We start from the raw sequence: 21,658 nt of genomic DNA on the forward strand, positions 1-21,658 counted from the left end.
AATATAATGGAACTGGATGACACTCAGCTCGTCAAAAACTACATTTAAAAGACCCGCTTACTTAAGATATTCCACAGCACAGAAAGAAGCATCAATCAACTCATAGATGAGAGGTTACAGCTCATCCCTCAGAGGAGGACGCCATTAACATTTACATCCCGCACTCTCACAAACACAAGCCTCTCGTCCAGGAATAGATGCACACTTCCATCCACTACAAACACAACATGCTGCTGCAGTGTTGTGATTGTGACGTTACATTTTATACACAATTTTATACAACAGCAATGTTACTACAATATTACACTTAAAATATTGCTTTGCAGTAACGTTCGGGCAAAGATGCTTAGGGACATTGCGTGCCACATTCCAGACTTGTGACGTTGTCACAGTATCTCCAAAAAGTGGTGAAAACGGGACAACGTGGCAGTGAGGTTTAAAATACCTTGCTGGTAACGACACTCGCACAATTTGTGTTAGTTAGGGATTGCACGGTGATACAGTTGGTGATTGGTGGAGTTTTTCAGAAGCAGTTTTTGATGCTTTGAGCACCACAAGCCGAGTGCCATCTAGTTCCATTATATTCAAGCAAAGGCAGACGTCTCTACGGCTGATATCTGCTTAATTCTGCTGCTCACACCAAAACTATCTAGATGGATGAATATCACTACAGGTAAGTGGACAAACTGCCCCTTTTGAACATTTTCTTTTACAGCAGATTTCTACTTTCTATATGTTGTTTTCAGATCTACTGTAGCCTCAGTACATAGTCTAACAAGCTGCTGGTTTATTTGCATGTATTTTATGTCTTTCAGATATTATATGCTGGAAAACAGACCCAGGAACCTCTACGGGATGGTTTGCCACTCCTGCCAGAATGCACCGCGTAACACCAAAGAATGTAAGAACAACCTCTTCACACGTTCATTTCCCCTTCCTCTTCCTTCCTTGCAGAATTTCTTCCCAAACACCCTTTTTTACATTTGAATTCCCCCTTTTTCTTCTTCAACTGACCTGGTTTCTGCTGGATTAAAAGCTACCAAACATTAAAGTTTCCTATGTAAATGACAGGAAATAAAAGCGGACAGGCTGTGCAAAAACAGATGTTGAACGCCTGGACTTAGTTTAAGGGAACATTTGAAGGTCGGAGGTTGTGCTGAATTCTCCCAGACCCTCTGGTCACTGTCCTCTCCTGTCAGCGGGGCCTCGCTGATGGATAAATCATCTCTGCCTCTCTGGCTCCAGAGGCGTGTTTGGCAGCTTATCCATAACCTCACTGCCTCACTGATTACCCCGCATACCTGACACTGTCTACATGCATGTGTGTGAGTGTCTAAGTGTGCATGCATGGCGCCAACTGTTGCTGCGACCACATCTCCGGACAATAATATTTACCAGAGGTTGTCTCAGTTTTTCCGTTTCCCATTCACCATCAGCCTCAGCATTTCATAAACGTTTCTTCACACTTGCAACACAGAGAGTTAAAGTTTGAAGTGACAGCTGCTGGTCTGAGTGATTTTCTCACTTAGACAAAGTACCTCAGTTTATAGATCCTCTATAAACTGAGGTACTTTGTTTTCAGTTTCTAGATAGATTTCGAAAACCCAGCAGATGGCAGTCATGCAAAAACTAAGGTCTGGATATTTTGGAGATTTTATATTTGCATTTGACAGTGGTGCATTTTGGCATATTGCAACCACATTATACATTATGTTAGCAAGTTCGTGCTGCGCAAGGGATGTTAATAAAAAAAAAATCATAGATTAATAGCTGTTAAGAATTTAACTGATTAAAGTTTAATAATAAATAATCCATCACTAGTCTAGAAATATCAGTAATTGCACCTCATCTGAGATTGTTTTCTCTGGAAGAGCCATTTTTAATAAGGGAACTTAAAATGAAAATGAAAAAAGAGCAAGAAATGAGGGAAAAAAGTTTTCATCCTATTAATTAATAATGATTAATCAAAGAATTGCAGTCCTGCACATTACCTCATGAAGCTGCAGAAAGCAAAAGATCTCGACCCAGCCATTGTGATTTGTCAGAATACTGAAATTACTTCATAAAAATACTGATGTTTAATTATACAGTATTTTGCTTTTCTATACATTTGGATTTTAAATATTAATAATCTCCACATTGTCTCTTTTGGGTTGTCTTGCTAATGTTAACTTTTTAAAAAAAAATTGATTGCAGAACGATTAAGTGTCTGTAAATCATAAGAAATCATTAATAATCTTGTAGAAGGAGTACATGTTTATAATGGTTAAATTTAGCAAGATGTTAATGCGGGCAGTGAAACAGACGAACTTACAGTGGAGGACTGATCCTCACTTGCTATTGTCAGTTTACAATGTTGCGCTCGTCCTGCACTCCTGCAGTGTTCCTGCAGCCTGCCTGAGCTTCCTTGAGTCTGGCATGGAGGGGGTAGGAGAAACAACTCGCTTCAACCACAGATCGTATATAAAAGGATTTCAACCTATTTAATATACAGTCTGTGGATCCAACTCGCTGGACTGTAATGCTCATTTTTCCACACAGAGTTTATACATGTTGCTCCTTTAATAACGTTGAGTTTACATGAATCAGTTTTAAAAGTGATTCTCTCCTCCTTTCTCTAACTATTCATCATGCACAGCGAAGCTTGATTTGTTTCTGTTAGCCTCTTGCCGTCTGCTTTCCAGGTATTTGCACTACCGTTCCTTCTTTGTTATGTTCTCTTTGAAAAGGCATTGAGTGATTGAACGATGTGAATGCATATGCATTTTTCAATCACATAATTCAGTTGAGACTTGCTTTTTTTGAAGCGACTGGAGAAGAGAGAAAAATAAATGTCCAAAATCTAATTAAATGTCATCCGGTGTCCTCTTTTATAGATTAAAAAACATCAGATATAGTTGAAAACACCATGGAAATGAGAAGAGGATTATACTTCATCCATTTGAATATAATTAGATACTATAGATAACTGTCTTCATGGTCAGAGTAATTGAAAATAATCTTTTAGTAGCTTTGAGATTAATAGACTTCCAATGTAATTTCACGTTAAATAATTTTCTGTGGCAGTGGTTAGTTTAAAACAAGTCAGAAAAAGGAAAAGCAAACTGACAGTGAGATGAGTATTTATTGCAGAGCTGGAGCCGAATATTTTCACCATCCTGCTGTGCCCTCTGTGGGTTTGACCACATGTGACAAATGGATCCCATTGATCCAAAAACAAGACGATGTCAACGGGTTCTGTACAGTGTTGTTAAATCTTGCTGATGCATCCTGCTATGGGAATGATATTTATGGGCCCATAATTGCTCAAAACCCCCTTTGAGTGTAACTGAAGAGCCCGGAAATGAATGTTATTGTCATTGTGTCATATTTAATGAGTGTGTTTTGAAAGTTGAAAACGCCAAAAGGCAGCCCAGGCCTGCAGAGGAGAGGGCGTGAAGTGGGATCAGGGATATATATGTGTGTGTGTGTGTGTGTGTGTGTGTGTATGAATAAACACTTCCTTTTCAACATCGTCCTAATTGTTTCTCCCAGGCGTGGAAATGAGTGATTGAATGAAGCTGTGAATAAGTTCACTTAAGAGAGACAGAGTGATGTAACACAACAAAGAAATTACCAATGTGGCGAGTAATTTAATCTTTTATTCAGATTTATTGAGCCTAACTGGGAATTGCAATTATTTTGTGTTGACAGATGGTTAAATTATTATTATCATAATATAACATACAGTATATGTTAACCAGTACAAGGGTTCCCAACACTTTTTTAATATCAAGGACTCCCACTCCTCCAGCACTTTTTTATTGTTAGGTCTGAAAATAAGTCCTCATGCTCAATACTCAAACAAGGATCATTATAAATTACAAACGGCACCTCCAACTTTAAAAAAAAAAAATGAAATAGTTCTACTCGTCTTTTAGCCGGGGACACCTGACAACCCAGCTTCACATTTAGCATACGGACATGAAAGTTGTGTCAATCCACAAATGAGCGTGTTTCCCAAAAACTACTAACTTTAAGATTTCGACCATTTATTAAGGTACCTTTTGGCTGTTAGTGGCTGTTTGCCACACAATTGTATTTGTTTCAAATGTGACTGAAAGCACAAACATTTCTCATAGGATTTATTACAAGAATTGCCAGAGAATGTGCTTGAAGTAGACCTAAGTGTAATACTAGTCAGTGAGGGAGATGAAAAACAGACAATGAGGAATATGAGAGTTAGTGATGCACCAATCCATTTCTCTTATTATCTATTTTGGATATTTATTATTATTGAATCACTGTAGGATTGTGGCTTGTGATATTCACGTGCTGGGGATAGTGCTGGAAGATGGGCCTCATTTCTCACGAACCATTTTGCAGTGGTGTGAGTTTAACTTTGCCATTTAATGTTAGTTTTTGTTAGTGGTTGTAATTTGTTTCTTCAGACCGGGGCGGTTTATGTTGGCGGTTGTCTTTTTTCTGCTGGTTTACTGCACTATGAGTGAGTTGCACATTTCTTCACCCCAGCTGTATTTTGAAGTTAGAATCTGGAACGTGTTTCATTTGTAATAAATATTACTGTGGAATAGACGTGAGAGGCTCTATTCATCTCTCAATCTGCGTAGTATAGTAGGTACAAAGAGAAAAGGGGGTTGCTGAATTTAGATCCAGAACACGGACTGGTGACAAGACTCAGATATCCAGTAAATAACTTCTGTCAGTATTTTTCCAGATACCAATATTTATCCCATTTCTAATGAACCTTTCTTATAGACCTTTTTCAAAGCAGGATAAACATATGTGTCAACAGCAATTATGATTCTATTCCATTCAGGTTAAACAGAGTCAGGGTGCTGCTCCTGTGCCACACTAAATGGAACAGGGCCTTAGTATCATTGGTTACACCTATGTTTACTGAACTATTTCATATCAGTACGGCTGGCATGAAAGAAAAGTTCTATTACAACCTAACATTCATCAAAAGAAGCTGTTAATGCAGCATGAGTTCTGAACTTAGTTTAATTAGTCTGGATAAAAGATAAAAATCACAGCACGGAGCATTCTCTGTTTTACCCTATTTGTTAAGTCAGGCTGTGGTACATTTTAATTAACCCCTCGTTAGATGAGAGCTTATAAATAACCCCCCCCCCCCCCCCAACAGTAAATAAAAAAGCTGAGCTGAAAGCTGGGAGTTCTTCTTGCTCAGGGTGAAGGCAGGCTGACACTCGCCATGTAATCTGCAAATTACCCCGGCTCCTGCCTAGCTCTCTCTGTGTGTGTGATAATTAAAACTTCAGTGGGTATGAGAGAGAAAGATGATTAGCGTGTTAGTGCTTGTGCTGGTGCTACTCTTTGGCAGACATGAGGCTCCGTTTCCACTGTCGCCTTTTGGGTTTTAGTGACTTTTCCTGCCATTTTCCCAGCAGGCACTAATGCACCTAAACACTTGAAAATGTGGCAATTTCATTACCAAGAAGGATCATAAACTGCACCAACTGTAAGACAGATTTGGAGTCTTATTTGTCCTCTGCGTACCTATGGAGACAGCAGACACACGTGGCTTGATATCACAGTAGCACAGAAATGAACTGTTTCTTCATCCTCGCTCTCAGAGGTAACACAATTCTTACCTCAAACAAAAAATGCTTTGATTTTTTTTTTATTTGTCTCCTGCTCTGTAATTGTGCGCCCCTCAGTTTGTTTGGACCTGAGTACCCAGAATGCCCTGCAGAATTATCTTTTTGCAACGTGTGTTCAGCCTGTGAGACATGATTAAGAGATGAAACCGCAAGACGCTAAACAGAATTCCAGTTCAGGCTCATATCCTTATCCAGAGAGTGTAAACACATACCCCGAGTTAATGTCTGCAGCCACAGGGCACTGATGTGTGTGTGTGTGTGTGTGTGTGATGACATGAGGCTCTGAGACCACGGGAAGCGGCAGGGCACATGCCAAAGAGCTCTACAGTATATCAAGTTGGCGAAATAAAAGACTGATTAAAAGAGCTGATTTATGAGCTGCCAGGAGTTTACAGCTCCATTAGGAGAGAGGAAAAACAGTTGATGAATAATCTAGAGAGAGAGACAGAGGGGAAGGAGGAGGAGGAGGAGGAGGAGGGTGATTGCAATGGAAAGAAGTGAACAGAGGGGAAGAAAGAAATTTGGATAGAGAGCTGCCCCCGTTTATCCACGCTCTCCACTAAAACAGCTTGTTTACTGTGGCGAGAGAAGATAGAGTTTAGGACGGACTGCTGTTAGTGCAGATAATTTGCTTTTGTGAAATTTTACTGTCTGCAAAATGATGTGATGCAACACTGTCAATAAAATACACAAAATATAGTGTTCAACTATAGTGTTCAAGACAGACAGTATTTCTTGCGATCTTTCCTGTAAAATTGTGTAATTGCTGGAAGGAAGTGTTGCAACATACATCCGACTTTAAAGAAATAGTTCAACATTTTGGAGACTGTGCTTATTTACCGTCTTGCAGGGATTTAAATGAGTAATTTACATTTCATATCTTGGCTGTTGGCTGTAATTCATTTATATTTACCTTAAAGCTACAATATATACATTTCCACATTAAATTGTCTAAAAATGTTGTACATTTTGTTGAGTTGTGTATTTGCATTATCCTAAATGAATATGTATAAATGCAGAGAAATCTGTGAGGACGCGAAAGAATAAGGAAGGAAATCGGTGAACATAATGTGAATAAAACTTTAAAATTACTTTGTCCGTGAACATGATTCCTGCCTGAGTCTGCTTCTACAGCCGTTAAAAGCACTAATATGTGAAAATATGAAACAGCAGGTTAGAAAAAAATGGCGTAAACTCCTGTGAATGATATGTCTCAATCTGTTAAAACAGTGGGTGGTGTTTTGAGCCATTTTCAACCTATGAATTCCCAGTTTTTATAAATTTGTTAAGTGTCGACTTGAACACCATTAAGGTGTTTCATCACAGTGCAGTTATGTAATTTAGTTTACTGCTCAAAAAACACGTTTAAGTGTGCAAGTTCCTGTCTTCAAAGACACAAAAGCGGTGTTGATTTTCTCATCTAACTCTAGGCAAGACTATTTCCCAAAATGTCTGAACAAAGCTATTCCTTTAATCAAAATTGGCACAGTTAATGGAAATGTGCCTGTTCATCCCAAAGAAAAGCACATTAAGTAAACTGGAATCTTTTGTTTTCACCACAGGTATGAATGTGTGTGTTATCTTTGTGATGGCTGCCAGAGTTTTGCTTGCAATGGATAAATGAGCTGCACGTATTAGAAGAAGAAATATTTTCACTGAGACAACCACATTTAATGAACTGGGATTAAAAGTACGTGCTTGTGTGTGTTTTTAACAGGTATGTCAACCGGTGGGCCAAAAGAAAAACCTCTAATTGACCCTGGCAGCACGACTGTGTTCCCTCATCTACATAAAGGTAAATATTCTGTACCTACACACAGATGACAGAAATATACAGACACACTTCATCCAGCTCCTGTTACCATCTGTTCTTTATGTGTTTTCCTTGTTCTTTTTTCCACACACACATCATTAATACAACTTTACATCATTGCCTCCATGTTTCAGATTCCACCGGACAAGGTCACCTAGCAACAGCCCTCATTATTGCCATGTCAACCATATTCATCATGGCCATTGCCATCGTCCTCATCATCATGTTTTACATCCTGAAGGCCAAACCGAGCGGCCAGGGTAAGACACACACACACACACACACACACACACACACACACACACACACACACACACACACACACAGTCTCATATTAAAACTTTGCATTTATGTTTTACGATATTGCTCGTGTGTGTGTGTTGTTGCAGCATGTTGTTCTGGACAAGTTGTGAAGGCAGTGGAAGCGCAGACCAACAAACAGGAAGACAAGAAAGATGTCCCTGGTGAGACATCACACACACACACACACACACACACACACACACACACACACACACACACACACACACACACACACACACTGAAAATTAATGTTCTCACACAACATTCAAGCCTTTTAATGACTTCCTGTTTGGTGTCTCACACAAACGGACTTAACTCCAGTCCGTATTCTGGCCTCATAATTGGGGGTCCCTACAGTAAAAACAAAGGGTTTGTTTACAGACACACGAATATCCCGGGTAGGAGCCTTATCCTGGTTTTGATTATATTACGGATATGATGTTTACATGAAACATAAGTTATCTTGTTATTTATATCCTGATTCTAACTTTATCCACATTTTTGGCCACATGCACGGGTGCAGGCCTTTGAGTCAGTACTTCATCAAACATGTTCATGTTTCTCTCTCTTAAAAAAAAAAAAAAATATGACAAATCCATCATTCTGTCTTATAACACAGGCCTTTTTCAGCATGAGTCTCAAGTCTTTTTTGTATAAATGTTATCACTGACTATAAAGAAAGATAAATACAGAACAGAGAAAACATTAAAAATTAAGCAAAAATATAAAAGAATCAAAAGGAAACAAAAACAAACAAACAAAAAAGGGAACAGAAAAGGGATTAATTTTCCATTATTGATGAATTGATACTGACAAGCTACTCATTTTGTCTCAATTTATGTAAAAAACAAACACTGATAATAGATTTTATATATGTGTGTGTAAAACAGTGGCTGCATCATTTCCAAAAGATTTCAGTACTTTTGTATGACATTTGTGCAAATAATCAGCCCAGACATATTTCGCTGATCCATCTCACGTGGCTGTGAAAACCTATGAGACATGAGAACCGAGCTTTATTTTTACCTGTAAATAAAAATACGGTAAGATTTATGACGAGAAAGTTATAAGGAGGTTGAACAAAAACAAGAAAATTATTTTATTGTCATTTTATCATAGTATTTCTGTAAAATAGATTTTTAACACTTATTAGCACAAACATTTTTGGTATCTGGTATTGGTAAATTTGGAACGGCTTCAGCTTTATTTATTTATTCAAATATTAGGGAGTGCTTCTGTAAGATATTTCTCCCGTAATTCAAAAAGTACAAGAAGATAAACTGAAATAGGAAAACAAACAAAAACAAAGTAAAGTGTAAACATAAAATAATTAAGACTGTTTATGTGCAGTAAAGACCATCCGTTTTTTCCTCCTCTAATACGCTCATTGTTTTCATATCTGTAAAAATAAACAGACCAACAGTCACCAACTGATCATTCCCATGTTTTCATAAAACTTCACTCGCACATTGCAACATTCCTAAATGAGAGCCCAGAAAAAATACTCAATAACAGATGCTGTTTAAACTACTTAAAAATACACTCAAAGACTCAAAAAGCTATGTAATTATAGTAACAACACAAACTATAATTTGTGTTATTTTCCATCCTTAGCAGTAACGACTATAAAATGACTCTACAATCGTCACAGTGACTCCCTTACAAGCAGTAAAGGCCTGAGCAGATACCACCCGGCTGTGATAAGACTAACACTGAATGTAATGCTGCTCAATCCCGCAGCAAAATCCTCTTTAACTGTGATTCAGGTACCTCTACAGCTGGCTTATTCGCTAAGCCCAGACACTGTATGTTGCTGCGGATGAGCTTCCATCTGCAACAGTGTTATCCAGCATGTTTTATTTCACAATAAACAGAAAAAATTCTCAAGCGCTGCTCCTCAGGGCGACACCAAAAGTGCAGCTCAAAGTCCTGTTGTATGTGTAAAAGTCTAGAAGCCTGCCAGAAGTTTAATATTTTGATAAAATATACATCTGACATTTGTAGCAAAGCAAACAGCTTGAAAATTGGTTGACAGCTTAGCGAGTTATAATGATTTTAACATGCATTAAAGGAAGCCGCTGCCCCGTATCAACATGGCGGCTGCGTTGTCGCACAAGCTTCTCCTGCGAGATGATGGAGCGAACGAAATGCAGTCTGTGAACGTGTCTTATTCCACTGAGTGGTAGAAGGGAAGAAAAATATCTGATACATCCTTTGTTTCAAGTTGATTTTTGCAAAGCAGCATCTTACAGACACCACACACTTTCACAGTTTGCTCCACAGCCAATCGTCTCGCACTGTGGGCGTTAGTGTGTGCAGATGGCAGGAAGTGGATCAAACCACTGTGTAGAATATCTTAACTTCTTTCTAAATGCGTTGTTTTTTGTCTACAATTAGCACAAGTGCTTCCAGAGCATATTACTGTATTATGTAGGGTTACTTGTATGAAAATGTATTCCGATACAGTTACAAATTACCTGTTAGAAAATGTAGTTCATCACAATATTAAAGTAATTTAAGTTGATTACTTACTTTTGGGTTAACTCAATACAAAGGAAGCACTTCACACATCTGTTAGATAAGACAGGTGCGTTGGAGAGGTGAGTAGACCAAAAAGATGCAAAAAAGACACTGTCCAACTTTTAATGTATAATTTATTTGCAATGTTTTGGTATTAGACCTTCATCAGGCAAAAACTGATGAAGGTCTAATACCCAAATGTCACAAATAAATGATATATTGCAAGTTAGACAGTGTGTGGGAGTCTTTTTTGCAATTTGTTGGATTAATAAAACATGGCTGAGAGAGAATTTGGCTCAAAGTGTTTTATGATTGTTGTTGGGTTTATTAGTTTGTCCAGCTGTTCCTTCCTTTGTTGTGCGCAATTTATTGATTGACTTACAGACAAAAAATGGCGAAATTTCTACTGAGTGAAGCTTCTTTTTCACTAGAGGCCATGATAATGAATTGTAGAAGTTAAATTTACAACCATACCATTTAATCAGAAGGGGAGGGTCTGGACCCTCCTGCCCCCCCTTGTAATTTCCACCCTTGCTTTCCTGTCGTGCTCTGCAGGGGTCGACGATACCACAGAATTTGGTTTCGAAACCAATACCAAGTAATTCAGGGCCATAATCACTAATATCAATACAGATTCTTTTATATTATTAAAAGCGGCTTCTGTCTTTTCATGTACGGGAGAGCGGTGTGGTCATTATTAATGAGGTGAAAGCATCATCAATAGGCTAACTCTGCCTAAAAATCGAAATCCTGTATCTTTCACAGCTACACTAAAAGCTCATTATATTCATCCATCTCATATTTCAGCTTTGCGGTACATTATTTTTGTCAACTGCATTAAAATAATTAATTTAGACAAGTTTCAGTGGGATGAATATATTATTTAAATGTCTAAATATATATTTAACTGGTCTGTTAGTTACAGCTGTCAGTTACAGCTGTTGATGATAACCAATGATTTGACGAAAATATCAATTTAACTTCCTTGTCTGATGTCAGATGTGTTTGTAACTATTTTACACACACACACACACACACACACACACACACACACACACACACACACACACACACACACACACACACACACACACTCTAAAGTTTTTCCTCCAGAACTGTAGTCAGGGCAGAAGAGTCTGTGGAGCAGCAGTTATAATAATGACACTTGAACTCTCAGTTCATGTTACAATCTGCCCTCGAACAACCAAAGCAATGCTGATTGGTCATATTAATACAAACAAACCACATCATCTCACTGAATCACATCTAGATGTTAATACACTGCTGGCTCCATGTTTGTCTTGTTGGTATGTGCATATTTATGATTTGCTGCATAATGTATGCAAATGCAAGTGTGTGTGTGTGTGTGTGTGTGTGTGTGTAGGCTGACAGACCTGCAGTGTGATGAGTACATCATGGTGGAATGTGAAGCTTCCAAAGCTAAAGCCATACGTTGCTTTAGGCGCCATTTCTCCTGACAATGATGCTCTGTTCAATTTCACCCCCAGACTGACTGACTAACCACTTACATGTGGTGTGAATGAGAACACACACACAGACACACACACACCTACTGTATCTGTGGCCACAGACACATTATGTGGTACCATGAGGTCGCTAGCTTAATTATATAATAGCTAAAAAAAAAAAAAACGTTATAAAGTAGTTACTGTATGATTAAAAAAAATAAATGTCTGCATTGTTACTCAAAAGTTTGGTTACCATGAGTGTGTGTGTGTGTGTGGGAGAGAAGCCCATTGCTTGCAGCTCTACCGGAGCTAGCTGTCACTCATGCAGACACGGAGTTAATAAGGCTGTGAGATGAAAGACAGAGACGCTTAAATTCACTCTCTCTCACAGACTCACACACACTGACACACACTCACACACACACAGAAAGCATTTGTTCCACTTAGGTATTCACTCATTACGCTGTCTATCCCTATCAGTATCAGTGATGTCAGTGTAATTTAACATAATAGCCACTGTAATCATTTTATTCATCATTCCAACTGCAGATCTTCTGTTGGAGGTGTACATCCTTTTAGCCTCAGGAATCTGTTCTCTGGTGTGTACTCCAACTCATGCCAACATCTATTAAAACATGTAGGTTTAATCCGGTCTTGCTTAGAGATAAAAGATCAGAGCCCATAAAATCAGATATGAGATATTTTCTGAATTTACATCTTTAAATTTGGCACTACTCTAGTATAACCCACCATGCAGCTCCTGTACTTCATAAATCTTTAAACTTTCAGAGTGTTGCCCTTTTTGTGGAAGATATTTTGATATGGGTTGTTTCCGTTTTTGGATGATTAACAACTAAAATGAGGAGTGCACATTCACAATGTAAGTGAAATTATGTAAGTATTGAAAGAAGAAAAAGAAAAACCTCAAGATCTCAGGGAAATCAATCGACCATTCTTCTGTAAAGTGCCTCTTGTGGCCACAGTGGCTGCTGTTCAGTGTCTTGCTCATTGATTGTAAATAAGAGATGGACACCGCAGCTCCGCTTCCTCACACTGTACAAAAGATAAGCCAAAATATTTCTGAGTGTTGCTATCATGACGCACACGCAGCCGGCCGACTCAATCAGGTGCGGAGCTCATCTGTCGATCACGACACGAAATCATCATTTTCATAGCCTCAAATAACTAATTAAAGCCAAATTGATTAGGAAAATGAACTCTTTAACAAACATCAGCGTAATAAAAGCTACCAGAAATCACCAGAAATCATCTTTGGGAAACATCTACTTGTTGTGTACTTGGATGTTTTACTTTGGCCCGTATCCAGCTGATTAACATTGGCAGAATTCATGACCTATACTGCATCCAGTCACCAGGGGGGCGATCAAGACGCTTTGGCTTCACTTTTGAGGAGCTCTTATACTGTCCATTTCTAATATATGTTAATGGTCTTGCTTTAAATCATCACTAATCCTGCAGACATCTGAGATTTTGGTACATTTACAGTGTTATTACTGACTTTTCTGTTTCTGTTTGCTGTACTTTTTAGAAAAATACATCAATAAACCTCTCAATCCTTTCTTTTTCTCTCCTAGATAATGTGGTGATCTACTCAGAGAAAGATGAGTTTGACAAACTAAAAGCTCCTCCTCAGAAGACGGTGAAAAGGTGAGGGACGCATCTGATTCACACACCACACCCCGGTTAAACAAACTAAGAGCAGACGGACTAAAAGCACATTGTGAGCTCAGCGATGCTGAGTGAACAAAACACAAAGAACAATAAATCAAGATTTAGAGAGGTTAAGAAGGTTTATTGATCACCATGAGGGCATGTTTTTAAAGGCAATCGGTGAAGTGAGAGGTGAATTACTAAGCCTGGAAATGATGGAGTTGGAAAAAAGGGTAAACGAATCAAAGAAATGTTTTCTTCTTTAGCTTGATCATGAGGCCTTTTGCAGATTGTTCACTGCGGTCTAAAATGGATTTAGACTGATCTTTTAACAGTTACAAAGGTGTATTCTAAGTTTTTTTCTTAACACAATCTCCAGCTTGCACCATAATTTTTTCCTGTGCCTGTCAGCATGCCCCCCACTTATTAAACACGCTGGCTGGACTGAGAACACGACTAAAACCGCTCGTGTTTGCTGTTCCCATCGACCAGCTGTTGTCGTCCGCCATACTTTCATTGTCAAACTGCACGCTCAGCTTTCTCAAACTGTAAAAGGGTCTTAAGCAGTAATATAACAGAAATTTTTGAATAGCAGCAATTGGAAGGTAAGCAATGTACTGCAGATGACAAGGAGAGCAGCAAAATATATTTCAGCCACTTAAAAACAAAATCAATATTAGTTTAAGTGTACAATCTGTTTCAGATATTTTACTCTTCACTTTGCTGTGAGACAGGTGTTTTCAACAGGACACTGCTGTTATAAAAGCCAAATATTGCTCTCTCACTCAACCAGAATCGAGTGGCAAAAGCAGTAATTTTATGTCATGGAACAGGGGAGTGCCTGATCTACCCACTGCCTAAATCTGTTAGTTTGTTTGTGTTACTGTCTGTGACTTCAGTGAACCTGAACACACCTTTTAAAACACCAAAGTCATGCAATAACACAGATAAGCCCACAGATCAAGGCAGCAGTAGACCAGCAACTCCCATGTCCTGCGAGGTGAAATGACTGATTTTGCCAGTGGAGTCCCGTTGGTTTGAAGAGAGGGATGTGTGGTTGATATAATGGCAGTTTCCCACTGGAAAAGGCTGTCTGATGGCAAAGTAAAGCAGTGAAAATACGGCTAAAATACATTTTTCTGCTGACCCCGTTGACAGCAGTACTGTAGGAAATACACTGTCTATGGATAAGTGCTTCATACAACCCCACTTTAATTAATCCTAACCATCCCTTTAATGCATCATTTTGTGCATATTCTCCACTAAAGTGTCTCGCTGTGTTAAGCTTCACAACTGTGCAAGAACTGAATGTTTGGGAAATATACTGCAGAATATTTTATATGCACCACTTAATGTTTGAGTGTGTGTGTGTGTGTGTGTGTGTGTGTGTGTTAGAATGGCGTCACAGAGACTTTGCACAACAGAAAGAAGCTTTTGTAATTTTTTCAGCATCTGCCCATAATTAAGTCACCACAGAACAAGTTACTGCAGTAGTAGTATCGTTGCTGCTGGCTTTTTTGCCTCATCAATGTACGTATATGTATGTGCGCAAGGCATGTAAAAAGCAAGTATAGTTGAGGTGTTTTTAATGGAGCAGAGAGCCATTATGTGGCTTTGGAGCAGGCAGAGAGGTGGGTTTGGGGGGGGTGTGAGGTAGCATAGATGAGCCCTGAAGCCTAGCAAACTGAGAGACTGACAGAGGGAGTAGTTGTCAGCGCAGATAGGGGTATTTATTCCAGGCTTCGCCTAAAACCACCGCCAGGTGAAAGCACGTCCTGGCAGACAACAAAAGAGCGACAGTTTTCTCACCTTCGTCTTTCTGCATACATCTCATCGCCCATGTGCAGACAATGCTGCTTTATGGGCGCTAGTGGCTAATGTGCAGAGAGAAGTGTGGGAATACACGATAGCATACAGCACTGCACACAATCCTACAGTGAGCCATTGTGCTCATTGTGACTGCAGTGAACATGCTTTGATTGATACGCTGTTCCAATATATGGGAGGGGGTGTGAATTAGAGAATAGATGGGACACACATGCACATACACACACCCCTCAGCATCAATAGCAGTAAACAGTGTGGTATAGCAGCATGCCAGAGGATGTGCTAACTCACTGCTTTAGCTGCCAGAGTGGGTGTTAGATGTCCGGGAAACAATGCCATTTTGTGTGTGTGTTCAGGAAAAGAGCGTGGGACTGCGAAACAATGGCATTCTGTGAGCATCTCTGTCAACAAGGTGCTTTTGGGAGAAAATCCAGAGCAGGCGTAGGGAGGAAGAGGACGGGTAATAAACTGATATTACATGGTATCATGTGGTAAAACGCAGGGCTATTTCAGTCAATCACAGGAACAGCTTAGAAACATCAGCAGCTATGGCAACAACAATAGCATTCTTCTCCCGCTCTTTTTTATGTGTCAAAGTTCCTGTGAAGTTAGCAAAGACACGAGTCATTCTGGGCGCACTCACAGCATTACATTATGTGGGACAATAGCAAAACTACTGTTTGCCGGGTGTCTGCACCCATCTGGAAACCAAATTCACTACTTTTTAAGACCTCAACAAAGAAGACTCAATAGAACAAAAGCACTGTAGGGTTTAAGATAGAACTTTATTAATCCCTCTTTATTAATTGCAAGATTCTTGTGCCAGAATGCTCCAAAAATTACAGTAACTTAAGTATCAAATATAAAGTTAAATATAAGTGTATAAGGAGTGCAGATGCAAAGAAGCAGTGCCTAATAGAATAACATCAAAGTCAGATAAGTTTAGTTCAAAAATAATAATAATATACACACACTCTCCACTGAAATCTGAAGCCTCCCCTCCTGAAGTTCCACACATTAAGATATTTCTAAACTGAATATGAAGAACCAAATTTAAGACGTTTTTAAGACTTTTTTAATGACCATGTGCATGTAGACCGCAGTTATTTTGATTACTTGAACAAGAGTTAGTGCATATGTGTGGATATATATGCCTACAGAGTAGTAGTGTGTGAGGACATACTTTTTAATGGGGTTCTTTGTTGAATAGTCTAGCGACAGCCAGCAGCTGCTTAGCTTAGCTTAGCATAAAGAATAGAAACGGCATGAAACAGGTAGTTTGGCTGCATCTAATGGTATTAAAATCTACCTACCAGCACCCACAAACCTCATACAAGTCCATGTCAGACCATCCAAGCAATAGTCCAGCATGAAAGACCCATACAGTAAATCACATTTTGTTGTTCTAACACTTCAAATTTTGTACAGAGTATACCAACTAGATACAACACGTTAATTAGTGAGCTTTAGAGGCACTGGTGTCATTCTTTTCATCCACCTCCTGGCAAGAAAGCGAATAAGTGCATTTCCCACAAAAACATGGTTGTGAAAACATTTAATGTTCTTATGTGCAGCACTGCAACACCATTACAGTGCTGTGTAGAGCCCTTTGAAAATTATGTGCACGTGTATATATGTTCTAATATGTGTGTTTCCTTCATGTGCAGTGAAAATGACGCGTCGTCAGAGAACGAGCAGCTGTTGAGCCGCAGCATTGACAGCGACGAGGAGGCAGCGTCTGACAAGCAAGGATCAGCCGAGACCAACAACCCCAACTTGTGCCTGGTCAACCTGGGAAACAAGCCCGACCTCTGCCTGCTCTCCCTGGGACTCCTGGATGGCGAGCGGGCCTGCAACGGGACGCCCACCATCGCAGCCGGCCAGGCCAACAATATCTCGAGTCCCAGCCACATCGGCAATGTCAACCACATCGCCAGCACCAACCACATCAGCAGCGTGAACGCAATCAATAACAACAATAAAACCCCAGGGGTAAGAGGGTGAAGCTTTTAAAGACATTAATGAAATAAAAAAATATGATTATCTGTTTTTCATCTGGAAATCACATATTTTGAGCTGTTATTTATTTATTTTTTCCCCACACAGATGCTACAGAGTCGAAGGAAAAAGATCTTGGATCTGTACGCCAGAGCCTGCAATGTGACAGAGGGTAAGTCTCTCTTACAGATGAAAACATTCATCTCACCGCAGCTTGTCATCAAGAATTGATTTCTGCCAATACTGTGGGGGTGTTTTACTTCTTTCTGGTGAGGATGAACTCTTTTTATGAAGTGTTATGTCTGTGTTAAAGTGAGAACTGATATCGACTGCCATATTTTCAAGAAAATTGCTTCAGGAAGTGGAACTGAATCAGAAACATTTCATTATATCCCTTCAGAGACATATGTCTCCTCAAATATACAAAATTCAGACTCAATCAATGACTAAGGTAAAAATGCAAAGGTGTGTACATGTATATGCGTTTGTTTAGGATATAACTTCTGCTGAATGCCTAAAGAGGCATATTTTCACATAGAATCAAACATCAGTGCAGTGAAACTGGATGATGGCAGCAACAAGGGATCACTAAAATAATCAGGATATCTTCTGACGGCTTTGAATATCTGCGCTCAATTTCATTACAATCCATCTGATACTCTTTCAGCTTTGAGCAAAGTGGTGGTGGTGCCGCCACCTAAGCTCCATCCACATAAAACATCCAACAGAAAATGTGTGTATAGTTCTAACACTCCTGTCTCTCTGCAGGCCTGAGCCCCACAGAGCTTCCCTTCGACTGCCTGGAGAAGGCCAGTCGCATGCTGAGCTCCTCCTACAGCAGCGAGGCGGCTGTGGTGAAGACGTGGAGGCATCTGGCCGAGAGCTTTGGGCTGAAGCGCGACGAGATCGGTGGCATGAGCGACGGCCTGCAGCTCTTTGAGAGAGTGAGCACGGCGGGCTACAGCATCCCCGACCTCCTGACCCGCCTGGTACAGATCGAGAGGCTGGACGCCGTGGAGTCGCTCTGCTCAGACGTTCTTGGCACCAGCGAGATGGCGGCGGCTGCCGGACGGCAGGGCATCAGCAGTTTTCACAGCCAGTTGGTGTGTTCATCCCCGTGCTCATCCCCATCCCAGCGCTGTGCCAGTGTCTAAATATGTTGTGGAGCAGAGACTTCAGAGACTTGGCTGCCTTACAGTGTACATGTATGTAGGGACAGATACTGCTCTGCTGAGGAGGACAGCACATATACAGTGTCCACCTTAACCCATCACATGAAGAATGTCAGTGGACTTCCCCATGCACAATCCTTTTTTTTTTTTTTCGCTACAGTGTTTTTTTCTCTGTCAAGAAGCTAGTAATCTGAAATACTTTGTGTGGCCTTCATTTTCTGTCTTTCTACAGAGCTACAGAGTTTGAGAAAGACAAAAATCAGAGACCAAAGATTAAGAATATTCTCTAGTTTCCGCTCTATATATTTTTTTCCTGTGCAAGGATAACATAATCAGATTGTTTCCATTTTATTAAATTTTTGTCTTTCTCAAATGCTAAGGAATTTTAGCATAAAATAGCTGAATTAACTGTGCGCTGGACGCAAGACAGTAACAGCTTCTATAGTCTGTTTTTCAACCTTTTGATACAAAAGTGTGCATTTTTTTTAAAAAAAGAAAATGAGCAGCTCCACTGCAGCAGTGCCAATAGAGAGGTGAAGTCCCTCCCCTTCCGGTGTGCTCCATGGGACCTTATTCAGAAGAAAATATGAATGATGAACTCTGAATTGTGCCTTGAATTACTCATATGATGTTTGTCAATTTTAAAAGATGATTTTAGAAAACATGAAATTTGCACAGGGTAATTTATTGTTCAGTTTGTGTGAAACCGCTTAGCAGAAGTGTTTTATCCTCTGACTCCTGGTCCTTTTATCAGCTATGAAGAGAAAGAATGAGTAAGATGCATTGTTGTGACTATTGCACATCCCAGTACGAAAACACACAGGCATCGTAGCTTCAGCGGCTAACTTTAGCTTTTAGGCCGAAGGTCATGACGTATCTCTACAGTCTTACACCTCAACAGTTTTACTACGAACTGTGATTTTCTTGACTTGTAAAATGATTAAATAAATTGGCAAACATCACGTGTAATTCGTGGCACAATTCAAACGGGATCAAAAAATTATTATATTTTTTTCTGAAGTTAGGTCCCATGGTGGTCCACCAGAAGATTCGGCTCTCTCTTAAAGTGCCTTTCATTAAGGGCCATCAGTGAAACAGTAGGAGGAATAAGGATCCCTCTCATTTGTCCTCCCACTGAACCTTCTGATCAGGGCCAAAATCGTCTGTTTAATCCTGCAGCTGATGCAACTGGATGTTTGTGTCCACATCAAGAAAGCGACCTGGTTTGACCGCAGCATCGGTTCACATTCAAAGCTCTGGCTGTGCTGTCATCATAGAGAACGACGGCAGATATGAGGTCTCTACTTAAAATGCAATCATTATGCCCAGCTGGAAATGCTAAAATTTCATTCGGTTCAGCTTTCCTCATTTTAGGCAGCATACACACAACTGCAGTCAATATTACAGAGCAGTATTTTCATTTTTAGAGAATTACAAAGACATTATGTTGGTAATTTTAACTAAATACTTCAAGCCTCTTTTCAAGTGTCAGTTCCAGGTTGATTCTGCAATGTTGTTTACTTTAAAACCCAACCGAGCTCTATTTTAAGTGTGGAAACATTGATCACAAACAGATGGAGTTTCAAGAAAAGTTCAACCAGTCATCACCCATTCTTGAGATTTGAGACAAATCATGTCCTACCAAAAACCTATACCAATACCAACACCCTAATTCAGATTTTCTGATGAACAATTATTCTTTAAGGATTAATATACAGAGAATATATGTAATTTCTGAAATGTTTTGGTTTTCTTTTTTTTTCCAACTTCTAAACTTGCTCTGTGCAAGAAAACAGAAGAATTCACAGATAATTAAAAAATCTGTTAAAAGCTTTCAAAATCTAAAACTAACAATACCTTCTGACAACATAGATGTACAAAAGTGCTATTATAATCATCACTGTTTTAAAATTCACATCCATTTTTTAAAAACAAACTTGCGTCCCAGATTTCCATCAACTCCGTCAGATCTTTACCCTAAGGTCCCCTGTCTCACTTCCTGGTTTAAAAAAGGTGGTAATGCTGCTCAAGCACTGGTAAACTTAATATTTTTTTGACAGATGCATTAAATAATATCAGATGTGTCACAACCATAACATGTCAACTCCATAGCCCTTCTAAATCAAAGCTAAATAAGAATTCCGGTTTAAAAACGTGTATATTAATTAGCATAAAAAGAGCTCTTAGCAACTTAAAAAAACAAACAAAATGGCTTATCACTATGACTGTGCTGTGAAATAAAAGAATTTAACATTTTGTCAACTGCAGAAAACATCTACATTTAATAAAAAAAAATCAAATAATTTGGAGGTTAACCCATTACAAGGTTTAAAAGCCAAGAGATTGATCTTTTAAAATATATTTTCCCAGCATTATTGAAGAGTAAAATTCGAAACACCCTCAAAATATGGTGTTCCAATTCTCAAGAATGAGTGATGCATTAAAAAACCCAAAACACACTGAAGCATTTTCGGTGGTGTGGTCAGTGTTAATCCCAGCATTACTCTCCTGCTCATGTTCTGCTTTAACACACGTAAAACCACTTTCCCCAACTTCAACACACACACAGACCAACACGCTCTCACTGCAACTACTTCCTCGGCACTGACCCAGTCCGTGACCCCCCACTCCCACCCCATAATTCTTCCTCTCCCCGCTTATTCCCCTTTTACCCCAATGCTGCGGTCTAGCGCTGCCGCCAGCCCTAATTATTTGGCGTGTGGCTCCACGGGCCCCTAATAGGCTGAAGTGTTGCGGTTTACAGACCGGGTGCAAAGTGCCTGTGATTTCCAGCACCCAATTAAGCATTTAGGGCCACTTAACCACTGAAAGCCCAGTGGAAAAGCTGTAAAAACCCTGCATTAAAAAGAGAGATGCCACGGCAGAGGCATGACTAACCGCCCCTGGCGTTGCTGCACTGCGAACGGCGCAAGAATGCAGCCGGCCGTGGTGGAAGCAGCGCTACGGTCGTCCTATAACGTCTGACCTTACTCAGCTTTTGTGGTCGGCTCAGTCATGCTCAGACAGGATTTAAGCTCCCCTCTCCCCTATGGGACCAATATGGCAAATGAGAACAATATGCAGTTTTGCGGGTTGTCGTCTTCTGAGAGGCAGCTGAAGCTGGTTAACAGAGACTGAGGGTGGCTCTGATAAGCATCGTGTTTGTGAAGAGCATCACATTAATGCTCGTCTAAGCTCCATTAATAGTGACGATGTTTACAGATTAAACGCTGTAGGTCAGCGTCCTGCTTTCTTTAGCAG

At 39.7% G+C, this 21,658-nt stretch overlaps 1 protein-coding gene across 1 annotated transcript in view; it reads left to right on the top strand.

Moving 5' to 3' along the window:
• Nucleotides 1-19,925, top strand: part of edar (ectodysplasin A receptor) — a 58,209-nt gene extending 38,284 nt beyond the window's left edge. Inside the window, exons 5-12 of the mRNA XM_084724111.1 lie at nt 816-901; nt 7,342-7,419; nt 7,572-7,697; nt 7,827-7,901; nt 13,325-13,397; nt 16,895-17,219; nt 17,334-17,397; nt 17,994-19,925. Coding sequence (XP_084580237.1) covers nt 816-901; nt 7,342-7,419; nt 7,572-7,697; nt 7,827-7,901; nt 13,325-13,397; nt 16,895-17,219; nt 17,334-17,397; nt 17,994-18,379 — 1,213 coding nt within the window. The 3' untranslated portion in view covers nt 18,380-19,925. The remainder of the gene's footprint in view (nt 1-815; nt 902-7,341; nt 7,420-7,571; nt 7,698-7,826; nt 7,902-13,324; nt 13,398-16,894; nt 17,220-17,333; nt 17,398-17,993) is intronic.
• Nucleotides 19,926-21,658: the final 1,733 nt, after the last annotated feature.

This window comes from Lutjanus erythropterus, chromosome 8 (genome assembly GCF_056507025.1).
Source record: "Lutjanus erythropterus isolate fLutEry1 chromosome 8, fLutEry1.hap2, whole genome shotgun sequence".
NCBI classification, from domain to species: Eukaryota; Metazoa; Chordata; class Actinopteri; order Lutjaniformes; family Lutjanidae; genus Lutjanus; species Lutjanus erythropterus.